Source organism: Coturnix japonica, chromosome 4 (assembly GCF_054131305.1).
Source record: "Coturnix japonica strain WE chromosome 4, WE-NBRP24, whole genome shotgun sequence".
In the NCBI taxonomy this organism is placed as follows: Eukaryota; Metazoa; Chordata; class Aves; order Galliformes; family Phasianidae; genus Coturnix; species Coturnix japonica.
Window position 1 is genome coordinate 70,706,118 of NC_140666.1, and position 15,519 is coordinate 70,721,636.

General features: G+C 40.2%; 1 protein-coding gene across 2 annotated transcripts; it reads right to left on the reverse strand.

Annotated features, from left to right (window-relative positions):
* Positions 1–256: 256 nt before the first annotated feature.
* CHRNA9 (cholinergic receptor nicotinic alpha 9 subunit) lies at positions 257–6,517 on the reverse strand. 2 transcript variants are annotated; one of them, XM_015862463.3, is made up of 5 exons: positions 6,275–6,517; positions 5,025–5,164; positions 4,092–4,246; positions 2,934–3,466; positions 257–2,497 (listed from the first exon to the last, which is right to left on the reverse strand). In XM_015862463.3, exons 1-5 carry the CDS (start codon positions 6,342–6,344, stop codon positions 1,947–1,949), a joined length of 1,449 nt encoding a protein of 482 aa, XP_015717949.1. In that variant the 5' UTR covers positions 6,345–6,517; the 3' UTR covers positions 257–1,946. The 2 variants fall into 2 exon arrangements, with proteins under 2 accessions (XP_015717949.1, XP_015717948.1); XM_015862462.3 differs by having other exon boundaries at positions 5,025–5,170.
* Between the last annotated feature and the right edge of the window lie 9,002 nt (positions 6,518–15,519).

Consider the following 15,519-nt stretch of genomic DNA (forward strand, 5'->3'; position numbering starts at 1 on the left):
TGTTCTGAATATATTACCTTTATCTTTAAATACTTCACTCCCCAGTTTTTTTTTGGGACAGTATCTTTTTTCCACAACAAAGAAGAAATCAGTTTCCTTGAACAGGCAGTATAAATGTCAAGCCTTGAACTCCATGGCAAACGGCTGTGTCCGTTCTTCTGCATAGAGAAAATAAACAGCCTGGTTTCTAAAAGAGATATTCAAAGTTACCCCAGTTGACTGGGAGCTGATAATAGATAGGGAACACACTTGAGACTTTTTTCCACATACTGAGTTTATTCTTGGCTACCCACCCAGTTTATCTTTACATTAGAGCCTGGACTTTAAGGCTTGCATTATGTATGAGATTCCAGATAAACTTACAGCATTAATTATTCCACAGAAAAGAAAACCCAGCATTAAGAATTCAATGCATTGTTTACATAATAATAATTATTATTACAAATCCCTTTCTTCCAGTAAGTTTGGGCATGACAACTGCATCACTTTGCCACTTTGAATCCTCACTCTCAACTTACAGCTTCACAGGTGTGCTCCTATTAATTGCAACAATTACAAAAACTCGTTTTATCACATGAACTTTTGACTGGGATCCATTACAGAGTCCTTCTGCCTCTCCCACTGCATCTAGAATATCACGGTTTCAAAGTTCAGGGTGCTTTGTAAAAGCAATTTATTTGCTGAGGGCAAGCATAGGGTATTAAGCTTCTCACTTTACCATGAGACATCTTCCAGAACACTGTTAGTCTGAGAGGGTTAACAGAAATTAACACAGAGGGCTTTTGGTGTCATCAGCAGCAAACACATTCACATACACCTAAGCACTAAGGTGTTGAACAAGGAGTTGATTATGGCACTACATTAATGATTGTGCTGTAAGATCATGCTTTTGTGCTAAGCAATGCATGAAGCAACCCTGCCATTCCTCTAGACAGCTTATAATTTAAGTATTAGAGAGGATGTAAAATTGCATAAGGGGATGGAGTGCACATTAGTGAAAGTCCGTAAAACGACCAGAGACAAAACAGTCACAGCCTGTTTCAGCAGCCACATAAATAACAGTTAAAAGCCCATCTTGCATAAACATCCAGGGCATGAAATATCCAGAGCGGATAGAAGAATCCCTTCTTAGTATTAAACTCAGGAAGAAGGGAATGGAAGAGAGACCCCATGACCTGCCATGAAAGAAGTCCTGGCAATCTGGCTGACTGGATCTGTCAGGACAAATATTTAGCAGCAGAAAATGCTTAAAAAGAAAAACAAGATAATCATCATATTTGGTAAACCAAATGGAATCAGAAGCAAAAGGCACACCAAAGAGCAGAGAGACAAGTGGAGCTACGAGCTCATATAAGCAGTGACCAGAAGAAAAAGCTACAAAATTTAAAAAACAAAAAAGCTAAGCTAGGAAAATGAGCTAAATAAGGGTTTTAAAAAAAAAAAAAAAAAAAAAAAAGCACAGGGAAAAAAAAAAAAAAGAAAAAGAAAAAAAAAAAAAAAAAGGCAATGCCACATAAGGATAAATTCCAGGAATCACCATGATCTTGCAAATACCCCAACTTTGTTCTGGCAGAGAGAAAAGGTCAGCTAAGTTTCAAGGTGCAGAGATGCAACCCTCTGAATACAGTGCACCCTGATAGGCTGTCTGCTCCTTCACTGCAGTGCTCCACCTGATCAGCCTGCAGTCATGGCCACCATTCATCAAGACAGAACACAGACTGCTTATACAAGCAGCCTCATCTGGGCTACACTCCCTTATTAATAGGGATGAAGTCACTGGTAAAGCCCTCAGTTGAGCAACATCTCAACATGCTTCACAGGCTACTGAAATAATTTATTGTTACAGAATGGAAGACACAAAGACCTCAGAAGCACACCTATCCCACAGCTCCACTGGAAGGAGCTAACTCAGTACATTCATACCTACACAACATGTTCATCTGCAGCTAACCTGCTTTCCCAATGATAAGCACGCTCATAAAAAACACCATGATAAAAAAAATCCACATGAAAAACCTGTCCATCACCTTTGCCACTTTTTTCCACTCGATTCCTTTGGCCCGGTTTGCTTTATGGTCTCGAATACAATTAGCAATATACTCAATATTTTTAATCAGCATTTTGTAACAGGAACAGCAGTTAACATTCTCCCTAACGTTTTCACCATGAACTCCAAAGCTTTTATTCAAATTTCCATTCAGATTTTCCTTAAGACCACCGTCATCATTTCTATTGGAAAGGTGACTCTTTCTGTCTCCCCCCCGACACACATCACCACCCTCTAACCCACGTTCTTGTTCCTTCTCTCTTCGTGGACTTGTACAATTTTCACCCACATCATAAACAAAGAAAATTTTTGACATATAGTCCAAGATTACCACTCTGGCCCACTGTGGAACAGGCTTTGCTTCTGAGCCACAGTGATGGACGTTCATTATAATGATTGTCAGAGCAGTGGAGGCTGTGATCATGGTCATAGTTGCTATGTAATACTTGCCTGGAACACAAAATAAAACTATATTAAAGTTGCTATCCATACTTAAAGATTCAGTGCATAAACAGCAGTGTGACAAAGGGGCTGGAAAGGAGAGTGAGGGACAGTGTGAGAAAGCAGACCAAGGGTATGTCCTGTCTGCTTAGAGTGATAGACAGGTAAGGGAGGTACTCAAATACAGCAAGTCATAATGTGAGTGGGAATTAATTCAGATTATAAAGTTAGCACAAATAAAAATACATACAAAGTAAATGTAAAGAGCTTCAGTTTAACTGTACAAATACCATGCATGATTCAAGCATTTTGCTACTTTTTCTGTTGTATTTTTTAAACAAATGCAGCAACATCTATCTTCCCAAAAGCCATAAATGACACACAGTCTGACATACAGCCCTGATTTCAACATGCCATGTTTAAGGACAAAGCATATAAAGCTCACCTATCAAAGGTACGTTTTCAGAGGGAGGCATAATCTCCGCAACCATCAGCTGGAACACAGTCAGAGCAAGGAGAACTGTAACGCCTAGAGACACTTTCTCTCCAGAGTCTGCGGGGAGATAGAATCCCAGTGGAGCGAGGAAAGAGATCAAAATGCAAGGAAGCAGAAGATTAAATATGTAGAAAGATGACTTCCTTTTCAAAATCAGCGTGAATGTTACGTCTGGATAAGGCTCAGAGCAACAGCCGTAAGTGATTACATTCTTAACCGCTGGCATGCCATGAATCTCCCATTCCACGTCTTCTACAAAGTCAGAAAGGTCACCACTATCAAGAGTATTGATGATGTCTACCTGATTACCATTATAGGTCCAGGAACCAAATGTAAGGTTGCACTGCTGGCTGTCAAAAGGAAAATAAGATACATCCACTACACATGAGCTTTTCGTGATAGCAGGTGCATCCCAAGTGATTTTTCCATCATATCTCAACACAACATTAGTATTCACAGGCTCTGAAAAGTCATCATCAGCCCTAAAAGACAGAAAAGCAACAGTCAAGGTTGATACGTGGCAAATTAGTGCATGGGTTGGGGAGACCTGGAGGGAGGATCCTGGCTTCACAGCATTAAATGCATGCTTCTGAAAACATGTTATTTATTCATATTGATTTTTACTAGAGACTTACTATATTACCTGCTATATTGTTTACAAGTACCAGTTCCCATTAGTGCCAAACATCAGTGCAACTAAATTATACTGTATTGACCATTGCTTCTTCATACTTGACTTCAAACTTGACACAGTGAAACACCACATTCATTCAAAAATTATCATAATCTACTGTTCATTACTGGCAAGGGACATCATAGAAGATATGGAGCCTTTGCATACCACTTTTCTGTAGGCACCATCTTCCAGAGCTCTTCAGCAGCATCTGCAGAAAGCATTTAAGACTGACAGTGTTCAAAACTCAGTTCAACCAAGAAATTTACAACAGCTCTGCTGTGTAGCTGGATCAATTGTCAGACTATCTTATCTATGGCTTTAGGGATAATAAATATTAGGACAACAAACATATTCCCTGCTAAGGTAAAATGAAGTTCAGGCTCCATGAGTCATTTCTCCTTATACCCCCTTCCTTACAGCCACTCACTCACTTGTTGTAGAGTACAATATCTGGCCTCCAGACCAAATTGCTTGGAATTCTGATAGAATCCAATCCATCGTATTTCTCCTTATCCCATTTGAGGTATGCATCATACCAGCTTTGTCGAATCCATAAGTAAGCTGTCAAAATTTGGTTCCTTTCATCCTGTGCAGAAAATACAAAAATATTTCTTGCTAAAGGTGAAAAAAGCACATTCTAGATGCAGACAGCATTTGTTGTACAGCTTTGAAATAGTGCCCAAAGCAGGTCACAGCACTTCCTACACAGGTACACACATACAGTCTATGGGGAGCTTCTCTACTCAATCCTTCTCTTGTTCAAAACTTCCTCTCAAAAGGAGGATTCATCCCCCTGCACCCTCCCTGGTTTTAAATACAGTTACCTAAGGTTCTTATATCTCTAAAAAGTTCCTTTTTCCAGGGTCAGAATAACAACAGATCTAGCTTAACACTCTCTGAAAGCTTGAGGTCTTGAAGTTGTAATTCACAAGTCAGGAGTGATTTTCCTTTTCCCTTCCAGACAAATATTCTTTTGCCTTAGAAGGTATCTGAACCAAGCTTATAAGAAGTTACTGGAAGCTAAAATAGGCGGGTTTAAGGAGAAATTAATTGCTTCTTAGAAAAAACATTCCCTCTTTCTATTTAGTACCAAAGTTGCCCATAAGCTGCAATACAAACACTTAACTGATAATACAAAAAAAAAGCCTTAACAATTCAGCAGCTGTAAGTTTGTAGACACATAATGGAAGTTGTACAATTGCAATCAGATAAGACTCTATTAAGAACTGCAGAACATGACCCTTGTGAGGAATCATTACTGAAGCTGTCACAGCAATATGCAAGCCGCTTTCCTACTTCAAACGAGTTAGCGGTTGGTACACTCCTGCACATTTGTAGAAAAATAGAATTGTATTTTTACTCACCATGTCTTTAATTTGGGACAATGTTATCTGAAGGGTAACATTCAGCACTTTATCTGTGTCTTCCACTGGTCTTAGAGCATTTGAGTAGTCTTCAAACAGTTCATTGAACAGCATCTGAGCATATTTCCCTTTGGCTGATTCTACAGCTAGATAATAGATTTCTTCAGTATATCAGATTAAGCACTGAGCAATATCAGAAGCCATCCCCTTCCAATAGCTTCAGATAGCATTTGCTATATTTATCATTCACATACTGTAGACTATAATTTAGTGCAGAAACAGAGCAAACTTGATAAAGCTATTCAAATAAAGACAGCATTCACCTGTAGTAAATGAACAGCTAGCCCCAGCTTTCCACACCTACTTAGAAAAAAAACAAAAAAATCTCCGTATCCAGAGATCCTTGCCATTTTTGAAAGTAAATATCATTACCTTTATCTCACTCCTCTCTTTCATAGTCATGGAGATTACTAACTTACACACATATACCAAGCTAAAATTACAAGCAAAGCCCGAAGTCAAACCTGCTCCCAAGCTAATAACTTGTGACATCTCCCTAAACACAGCCCTGATGGATTCATGATTCTTTTAGAATTTACTTTCCCCCCACACAACCCTTTTTTTCTTTTTTAAAGAAGAACTTGGAAATGTTCCAAGCTGCTTTTCTTCACAGTTTAACAATTACACAAAACACAAACACATCCTTGGACCAACACATTTCCCAGAACATATATTTAGAGCTGTTTCTTACTATTCGCTTACCACGGATAATGCACTAAAACTTCATGTCTTAAACACTGAACAGTACTGTACTACTTTACGCATCACAGTTTCACAAGACAGGGCCTCTATCTTTAGATTCATGCATTTTTTGGAAGCAAAGGACAAGGACAGTGACATTCACAAGGCTTGTACCAATGCCAGCTGGCAGAAGGTAGGAAGCAAGCGTTCTGGAACGCACCGCTCTTTGGTGACTCACAGCCACTTCCTGGGCTAACCAGAGTTCAAAGGAAAACTACTTGATTAAAAAGAAATCTTAACAAAAGCTTCATAAGGAGCATTTAGATCTGATTATACACAATCCTTCATTTTGTCGATACATCAGTGAGACCAAAAATAAACACCAAAAAACCACACAGATGAAGGGGGCTTCTAGAGCTCAGCCAAGTACAACACATTAGAATTCCATCTCCTAGATGAGTAGAATAAACCTCAATGCAATATTTAGCTACCAAGAAGTGTTCTCTCACCTTGAAGCATCATGGCTGTGAACAGCAACCAGAGAGAGACATAAAAGGATGACAGGTTATTTCTCTTCATTTCTGGACCTTAAATAAAACTGTTCACCCAGAAGCATGACAATTTTTATCACCATCCAAAACGGTATCAAAAGATGAGTTACTGTGGCACTGAAGTACAGCTAGAAGCAACTCAGTCCTCTTGCAGCTGTCAGTGTCCTGGAGCGATGGCCTCTGATCCTGCAATGCCTGGGGCTCTGCAGAACCCTCCCTCTCTCCGTAACCTGAGAGCTGCCTCCTTGAAGCTAACACTGTGCAAGACAACAAACGGATGGGATATCAGTAGGAAAAACTGTATTCCATTGCTTTACTCCCTACAAACATAAGATGATGTTTCTGCACAGATCAGACACTTTTCATTTCTCCAGTGAGTCAAGATTTACTGGCCTTATACTGGTACAACTTGAGGCCATTCCCTCTAGTCCTGTTACACATTAGTTACATAGGAGAAGAGGCTGATCCCCACCTTGCCAGAGTCTCAGGCAGCTGTAGAGGGCAATAATGTCTGCCCTGAGCCTTCTCTGCTCCAGACCAAACAATCCCACTTCCCTCAGCCACTCCCCATAAGGCTTGTGCTCCAGACCTCTCATCGGCTTCATTGCCTTTCTCTGAACGTGCTCCAGGGCTTCAATGTCTTTCTCATAGTGAGGAGCCCAAAACTGAACACAGTATTCAAGTTGCAGCCTCACCAGAGCTGAGTACAGGGGGACAATTACCTCCTGTTGGCTACGCTATTTCTGATACAAGCCAAGGATGCTGCAGGCCACCTGGGCACACTGCTGGCCCACATTCAGCTGAGCATCAACCAACACCCCCAGATCCTTTTCCTCCACACAGCTTTCCATCCACTCTACCACAGGCCTGTAGCACTGCATGGGGATAATAATATCCTCCTCAGTATTTAGTTTGTGTTTACACCTGGACATCCAACACATAACACAGCAAAAACCACAACCTACCTAAGTGTATACTGACAAAACAGCTTTCACCTACCGAAGTGATGCCATGGGGAAGAGATGTAACTACACCAAGAACAATTGATAACAGGAGCAACAATTGCTGGGAGGTCATTCTGCACTGCTAGAACCAAGAATCATATTTCTTTGCCACAGGTTGGAGATGATCTTATGTACAGTTACACTAGGAATACAGACCCATTGAGATGTGCAGACTGATGCTGTAATTAGCATATAACCCATGTATCAACAAACCATGCTACTTTATAACATGATAAGGTCTGCTCTAAAAATAATACCACCTGAGGTGGATGGTGGTGATATGGCAGCAGAGGTTCAACCTTCCCACCAACATTCTGTTACTTTTAGTTGCTGTGTGGCAAATGGCAGCAGAGGCACTCTGACGAAATGGCAACTGACACAGAAGTGAATATGAAGCAAAGGGTGTCGCTGAATTCCTCCATGCAAAGAAAATAATAGTACCCTTTGACACCCTTCCATGCTTGTTGAACATTTACAGAGACCAGACAACGGTGCACTACAGCAGTGATATGAACAACATGAAAGGCAAGCCATGTTCCAGACAACCTCGCAGGTTTTTATGAGCATGGCACATGACTCTTGTTCATCACTTGCAAAAATGCATGGCTGCTGGTGGTGACTGGGTTGAAAAATAGTGTTTTATAGTTCAGAAAGTGCTCCAAATAGTGTTATTGTGCTCTTTGTATCTACTGTATTTTCCATGAAATAAATAAGAGGCATTACTTTCATGGCCCCTCCTCTGAGCCCACACTAACAGCTCCATGTCTTTCTTGTGGATGTCCCCAGGCCTGGATACAATACTCCAGCTGAGGCCTCAGTGAGGGCATAGCAGAGGGGGACAGTCACCTCCTTTGCCCTGCCAGCCCCCTCCTCTTCTGACGCAACCCAGCATCCAGTCAGCCTTCTAGGATGTGAGTGCACACTACTGAAACAAGAAACACTTGTGATGCTTGAGCTACTGAATTAACTACACAGTACTAACAAAAAGCATAAAATGCATCCAAAAACCTTTTCAATATTAAAGACTCAAGAACTTCAACATTCTTAGTATGCCAGACCATTTGTCTCCACTAGTTTTTTTCCCCAATAAATCTGAATTGTGATTTTAAACCAAACATCCCTAATGCATGAAGGATGGGTATTAAGATCTTGTTACTTAATGATCTGAGAGATTCATCTAAACACACTTACTTGGAATATAGTTTTAAACTGTGGCTTAATCCATAATAATACTACTCCCAGATAAAACATTCCGTTTAACAATTGAACAGAGTTTAAATGTATTGTCAAACAGTTCTGTTTATACAGCAACATGTTCTTCTATGAAGCCAGAAATTAATATAAGTACAAAGCAGATCACTGAGATAATTTCCAAGTCACAGGTGTTTGCAAGTTACATTCAAGTCATTAACTTCTCCTAAAACTAAACTTTACTACTCACTGGAAACGAGTCATCTTGCTAGAGTGCATCTACCAGCAGATGGCCCTGTTAGCCAGCCCACCAGTTTACCCAGATATTCAAGATGATTTTTGTTTGTCTTGTTTATAATACCATCACTTTTTAATACACTTGGATTAGTTTTGCTGATTATTTACCTTTCCTATAGTACAAGATGAGCAAAGACAAGATACTCTTTCAAAAAAGGTAAGCAGAAAGAACTGTTTAATGGCTAACTGTAGCTTTGGGTCTGCCCAAATTACATCCATGAGGTTGATCACAGCAAGGTCTTGAGGAAGCAAATATAAATCACTGTCAACAACTGTCACAATATGAAACCATATTTAGAGCACTGACAGCTCCTGGTGATGCATAGAGAAGTTAAGGCACAATATCCAGCCCCATTTTGTTATGGTTCCATTCAAACATTTGACTTTGCCCTGTTCTGTTTATAGCCAGTACACATTCTGACATTATGCGTGCATTCATGTTCAATGGGGCAATGTTGTGCCATTCATTCCACAGTGCACTGAGCCTGTATGATACTCTCATGACAAGCAACTTTGCTGTTCTAGGCAAACACATGAGCTGCAGAGTAGAAACATGCAAAATATGAATGCAGCGTAACAGCATGCAAGGTAAGTTTAACTTGGCTTACACTTAATGGAAAGACTGAAGGTAAGGAGGAGCATTTCTCACATTAAATATCTAGAATCTGGAAGTTTTTATCTTGGACAAACTACAAACAAAGCAGGAAAGTTTAAAAACACTTTTTAATTGAAACAACAAATTGTAAAATCTTTTCTGCCTATAATAATAAATTATCCCTGAGGCTTAGGTTTTGACATGTATGTCTTTAGGGTTTTTGTCCTTCTCTTTTTTAAAACATATTCTCATCCTTTCTTGCATGATAAGCAAGAAGAGTTTTTAAGCCTCCAACTGGAAAAGCTACAGATACTGTATTATCACAGGCCTCAAGGCCGTCTGTACCATTTATATCCCATTCCTTCATCAGAGAACAATAAAGAAGAACAGATTGGTTTCTAAGCACAGTTTGTAAGAAGTGTCTCACAGTCTGCTTCTACTTGCCTTCCTGCCAATTTTTCTACCCAGAAGCTGTTGTGTACACATTCTCCTCAGCACTTGCTACAGAATATTATCTTGTGATAGGGTCAAGCAGCACACTATCTCTTCAGAGTCAAACTTCTCTTCTATTAAGACTGGGTATTCTAAGAAGAAACAACAGCTTGTCTTGCCAGCAGAATATCCTGGCTGTGCCTGCCCAAGAGAAGCAGAATACAGCACTCCACTTAAATGCAGCATGTTTCTCTCAGCCCCATTTTCTCACCCACCTACTGCCTCTTCCTTCCTTCTCTCCAAAAACCCCTTAACACCTGAAACCAGCACACTCATTCATATTTTCTTCTTCTGTCATGCGCACAAAAGACAGGAAATACATTAGGAAGTGTTCAGCATGTTGGGTTATGAGATAATGTGGAATATTAGCCATATTTTCCAGAAACAGTCAATCCATTTAAATGTTAGTCATGACCTCTGAAAATAAATTTTACTCAGGTCCACTTAAATGTTCAAATGCAGCATTTGAAGAGGAGGAACCTTTTGTCCTGAGAAGCCTTGTATTGTTTAATATGATCTAAGATGCAGCATGTTCATCCTTTTCCACTAGGACATGCTGCCTAGTATTTTATCTGTCCTTGAGAAACACCCAGTATCTGGCAGGGTTAAGAACAAAGCTATTTTATAGCTTGAGCTGTCAAAAAGCTATTTTATATACAGCTCTTCATCGCTGGGATCATTTCCAGCTTTGCATCATGTCTTTGAGTGACTGATCACAGGATCTACACTTTGCAGAAGGACAACCCCTGGGCCTAAACACTGTTCCAAATCACACATTTGCTCTGACAAGCAGCCTTGTGCTCTAAACCAAACTGGATTACTACTGATTTTTTTACCATAATACAAGGATACATACAGAAAGACTCATCATTTTCCACTGCCTGGTCACACTTGAGCCATGGAAGACGCACTACCTCAGCTTTCCAAAACAGCAGGGAGTTCCCAGTGACTGGTACAGGCTGAAGACAAATCTAGGTTCCCCAGAAGAAGACTCCTTCAGTTTGAATGGCCAGCACAAAAACAACAAACTGATATCACAAGAAATAGGACTAAAGCATGAGAAACATTAGTTCTGAGATCATATCTGAGGTTTCATTTCTACAATTCAAAGAGGGCAGAGATGCCAGAAACCACATTTTTAAAGAGGTATCAGAACACATCATATACACAAGGGAATCTGCATAGAGAATCAAGCATCCTCTGAAAATATCTGCTTTCCTGAAATACTCACATCTAATCTGCTTCACAAAATAAGTTACATCCAAACATTTGGGTCCTTATCCAAGTTCCCCACAAAGACTAATATTCTGTACTAGTATAGAGCAGCCGGCTGGAAAGGCAGGATGCCAAGAGATAAAGACAAGGAACAATTCCAGACCATAATGTATCAATCTGAAGCAACTGTTTTCAAAAGGACTCACAGAACTCCAATTGCAAGATGCCTGCCACAGCAGTATTCATACTGCTACTTAGCTAGTGTCATACACAATTTTGCTTTCATTATAATACATATCTCCTAAAGAGAGACACTAAGTAGACATTTATGTGACAAACTGTCATTACCAGATTGTTTCTGCTCCATCTAATCATACAAAACAGTCCACCCAGGGAATTTCTCCACGTTCTCAGAATTTAGAGCAACAAAACTGCTTCACTCAGAGTATGAAATATTCCCCTCAATAAACCACTCCAAGAGTGATTTTCTAAGCCCATAAAACTAATTTCCAAGCCCACACTTGCTGCAAAGCTGCCCACTTAAAAATAAAAGTCAGAGCAACTTCTTTGATCAACCCAAAGTAAAAACATTATTTATGCCTGACAAACCTCATCACAGCATAAGCCAGCTAGTAACTACTCAACTCTGAGGGAAAATAGCTTTTTGCAAGTTTTATCTGTTAAAGAATCTTATAGAATCATAGAATCACCCAGGTTGGAAAGGACCTTGAAGATCATCAAGTCCAACCGCAGCCTAACCATAGTACCCTAACAACCCTACACTAAATCATATCCCCAAGTACCACATCCAAACGGCTCTTAAACACATCCAGGGATGGTGATTCAACCACCTCCCTGGGGAGCCTATTCCAGTACCTAACTACCCTTTCTGTAAAGAAGTGCTTCCTAATATCCAACCTAAACTTGCCCTGGCGCAACTTGAGGCCATTTCCCCTCATCCTGTCACTTGTCACCAGTGATAAGAGACTTGCCCCACTCTCACTGTAAACACTTTTCAGGTGCTGAAATAATGTCTGCCTTGAGGGAAATGTAGTAAACGCAGAGTTTTACTCAAAGCCTGTAACTGTGTTCATTCTGGCACAACACAGTCATTTAGATCTTGGGGACAAAGCATCACAAGAAGCTGAAGACAGCGCCTCTTGTCTTAAGCTCTGATGAACACAGTGGCTCCAGGACAGATTTGAGAGGCTATATTCATATCTTTGAGTTTTGTCTACAAAGTTCTAAGTGATAGTCTAAAGCCAAGGCGGTGTTTCACACAAGACTAAACACACTGAAATGAATGCTCACTGCTTCTTTATTTGACTGCGCTGAAAAACATTATCTTACCCATGAATCAGAGAATCTGCTCTCTAGAAGAGTTAACCAACAACACTAATCTGAGTCTTAGTGGCTTAACAGCTAATTCCGTAGCTCTGCAAAAAAAGGAGATATGAGGTTATAAAAACAGTTAAGATAAAACAAAGATGCGGACTAACATCAAAATGTTATAACCATGCATTATATACCTGGCTGGTTTGTGTGCTTTGGAAGACTTTTATTGCATGCCTGCCAACAAGGGCTGTGAGGTATCTTTGCCGATTGCTCAGCTGCCTTGTAGCTTGATGACGGGGTGTTCTACTCTGTGGCAGAATGTAAAACAGAATCAAGATGTTAGAGAAAAAGCAAGAGGGATTGATACAGCTAGTTGAGCTGCGGTGGACAGACAATCCTACAGTGATCCTGCAGCTACAGCTTTTGGAAAATCTATGTGAAACTGCAAAAGCCAGTTCCTCAAACCTGAATGAAAGAAATAGCATAAAAACAGTTATAAGTAGGAACAATCTTAGCAACAGAATCATTACTGGCTGTTCTCCTGGACACTAGCAAAAGCAGCCTGCTACTAATGCAACTTCAGAGAGCTGCTCTCATCCAAAGGTATTACTGATGGAGACACGTTCAGGTCTGCATTCCAAGAACTGATTTCCTCCTGATGGGAAGCTACACACAGAGAAAAAAAGCATGGATTCTGTGGTGCGTGTTCTCTAATTCTCTCTCTTCTGACAGATTTGTGTCACAGTATTACAACACAAACCAGAGCCCTCTTTATCCATCTTGATCAAAAACCCAATGCTTTTCCTTTAGTACCACTTCCTGCATCCAAGATCACAGCCTTTGCAATTACAAACCTCTGAGGAGGTGATACATAAGAATATGAAATGAAATATCTTCTACAGAAAGCCACAGCAGGGGAAACAAAGCAGAGTGCTGGCATGACATGACCCACATGCTCATGCTGACGTTATTGCTACTGCACAATGTCTGGTGTCCTTTTTGCTATGAAGAAAAATAATCAAGTCTTAACAGTGCAGAAGTAAACATTTCAACCACTGTAGATACAGACGTTATGGTCATAAATATAACTTCCTTCTGCACTATAAAAGGAAGTCACAGTGACACAAAAGATTTCTAGGTTACCTGAAATAGCCTAGAAGTGCCTTTGGCATACAACTTAATGGAAATTCTTTTCCTTCTATGTTATTCTCGAGGTCTTCTTTTGTCGGTCACTTACCATTTAGGTGCCAATTGCAGACAATAACTATATGGGTCTATAGAAGCAATTGATTGCACATCCATCTCAAAACCCTCTTCAGCAGTTTCTATAGCAGGAATAACTCTCTACTCAATGAACACGAATGTACTATGAAGTATAATTCAACAATGCAAAACGTAACCACCCAGTGACATCCACCCCAGGGAAGAGGTTGAATCGCCATCCCTGGATGTGTTTAAGAGTCATTTGGATGTGGTGCTCAGGGATATGATTTAGCAGAGGGTTGTTAGATTTAGGGTACTGTGGTTAGGCTGCGGTTGGACTTGATGATCTTCAAGGTCTTCTCCAACCTGGGTAATTCTATGATTAGATTAAAAAGAGTCTAAACACAGCAATTAAAACTTGTAGAAACTGTAAGAATTCAGGTTTCTACACGAGTACTGACTCATCAGTATCTGAACAGTAACTCATAATGTAACACAGTAAATTCCAAGAGCAGACAGTAATCAGTAGTACGAAAGTAATACAGCTCTTTTTGGAGCCTGTATGCTTAGCCTTCAACCTTACCATGAGAAAAAGAGTGAAATCATTAACTAACACATGAAAGAATCGTGACTTGAAGTCATTCTCCATTTTGCTTCTTAAAATATCTCGTATCCTTCCTCAGCTTCTATTCAGGATTATTTGGAACTCCTAAAGTATTCAGGAGAAACCACATTTTGTCATAAAAGTGGTCCTCTACAACAACTGTTCCTTAAACAGGTTTCTGCTCATTTCAGTGCTAAGATCAGAGAACTGAGTGAAGTTGAGTCTCCATCACCTCTCCAGCTACTTCCTAGATTTCACTTCCATTGTAGGGGTACTAAATGAAAAAATATCTGTGGTGACAGCTACAGAAGGTAGACAGAAATAAGAACAAAGGTAGTTTTTACTCTTCGGCCTCACGTATCACAAAGACAGATATTGCATATAAAACAGAACTACTTGAAAAGCTACCTGGTCTCCCCATCCGGCAAGGGCAACTTACTGCTGACATCTTTCAGGCAGTATTACCAACACTTCTTCAACCAGCCTCTCCTGCCACTCTGATGGAGATGCCAGGAAGCCTACAATACCAGTTAAGTTTCCTATTGAAGCCTCATGATCAACATGAAGATGAATGCCAAACTAAGTTTTTCTATTGCCAATACGTCGGTTTGGCTGAAGACAATCCTTTGGCAAGCCTTCCCTTCTTCCAGGGAAAAGGAGATGGTTTCCTAATCACCCTTTTCAATTACAGTTATTGTCAGCTCACAGCAGCCTTTGTATTCTGCAATTAGACTGCTCAGGTATATAGATATAAATATAAGGTTTAATTCTGGGATTTTTGTTTGGTTAGAAAGATCTTGAAGGTCTTTTCCACCCTCAGCGATTCTGTGATTTGCATCCTTCTGTGTCATCATCTCCCATACAATTTCAGCAAACACATCAACCATCAGGGCTGCCATTCATACTAAACACCCTTGTCAACTCTAGCAGGAAAAACGCTGACATAACCAGACCCCCATTGCCCAACATAGACCTTTCACAGCATGAGAGCGAAGTACTTTGGAGCTGACACATCCGGGTACAGCACAAGGAGCTGGGTAAAACATGGGTAAAGCCAAGGAGCAGACATCACATACTGCAAAGGCAGCAAAAAACATATTAAAGCCTGCTCAGAGCAGAGGTCTGCTCCAAGTCTCAGTGGGTACCTCCAGATAAGTCCTGCCAAATGCCACACTTGTATCACCTCAGCTTTACTTGGATTCTATGCAGAAACTACTATGCAAATAAACATTTCAGTGAACAAAGCCAGGCAGAAAAAAGCAAATAG

Excerpts from the sequence above, each read along its gene's own strand:
- CHRNA9 (XM_015862462.3), bottom strand. The coding sequence starts at position 6,344 with ATGAAGAGAAATAACCTGTCATCCTTTTATGTCTCTCTCTGGTTGCTG. Across the intron at positions 4,247-5,024 it reads TGTCCCAAATTAAAGACATG|GATGAAAGGAACCAAATTTT; the intron begins GTGAGTAAAAAT and ends TTTTCTGCACAG. Across the intron at positions 2,498-2,933 it reads TGAAAACGTACCTTTGATAG|GCAAGTATTACATAGCAACT; the intron begins GTGAGCTTTATA and ends TTTGTGTTCCAG.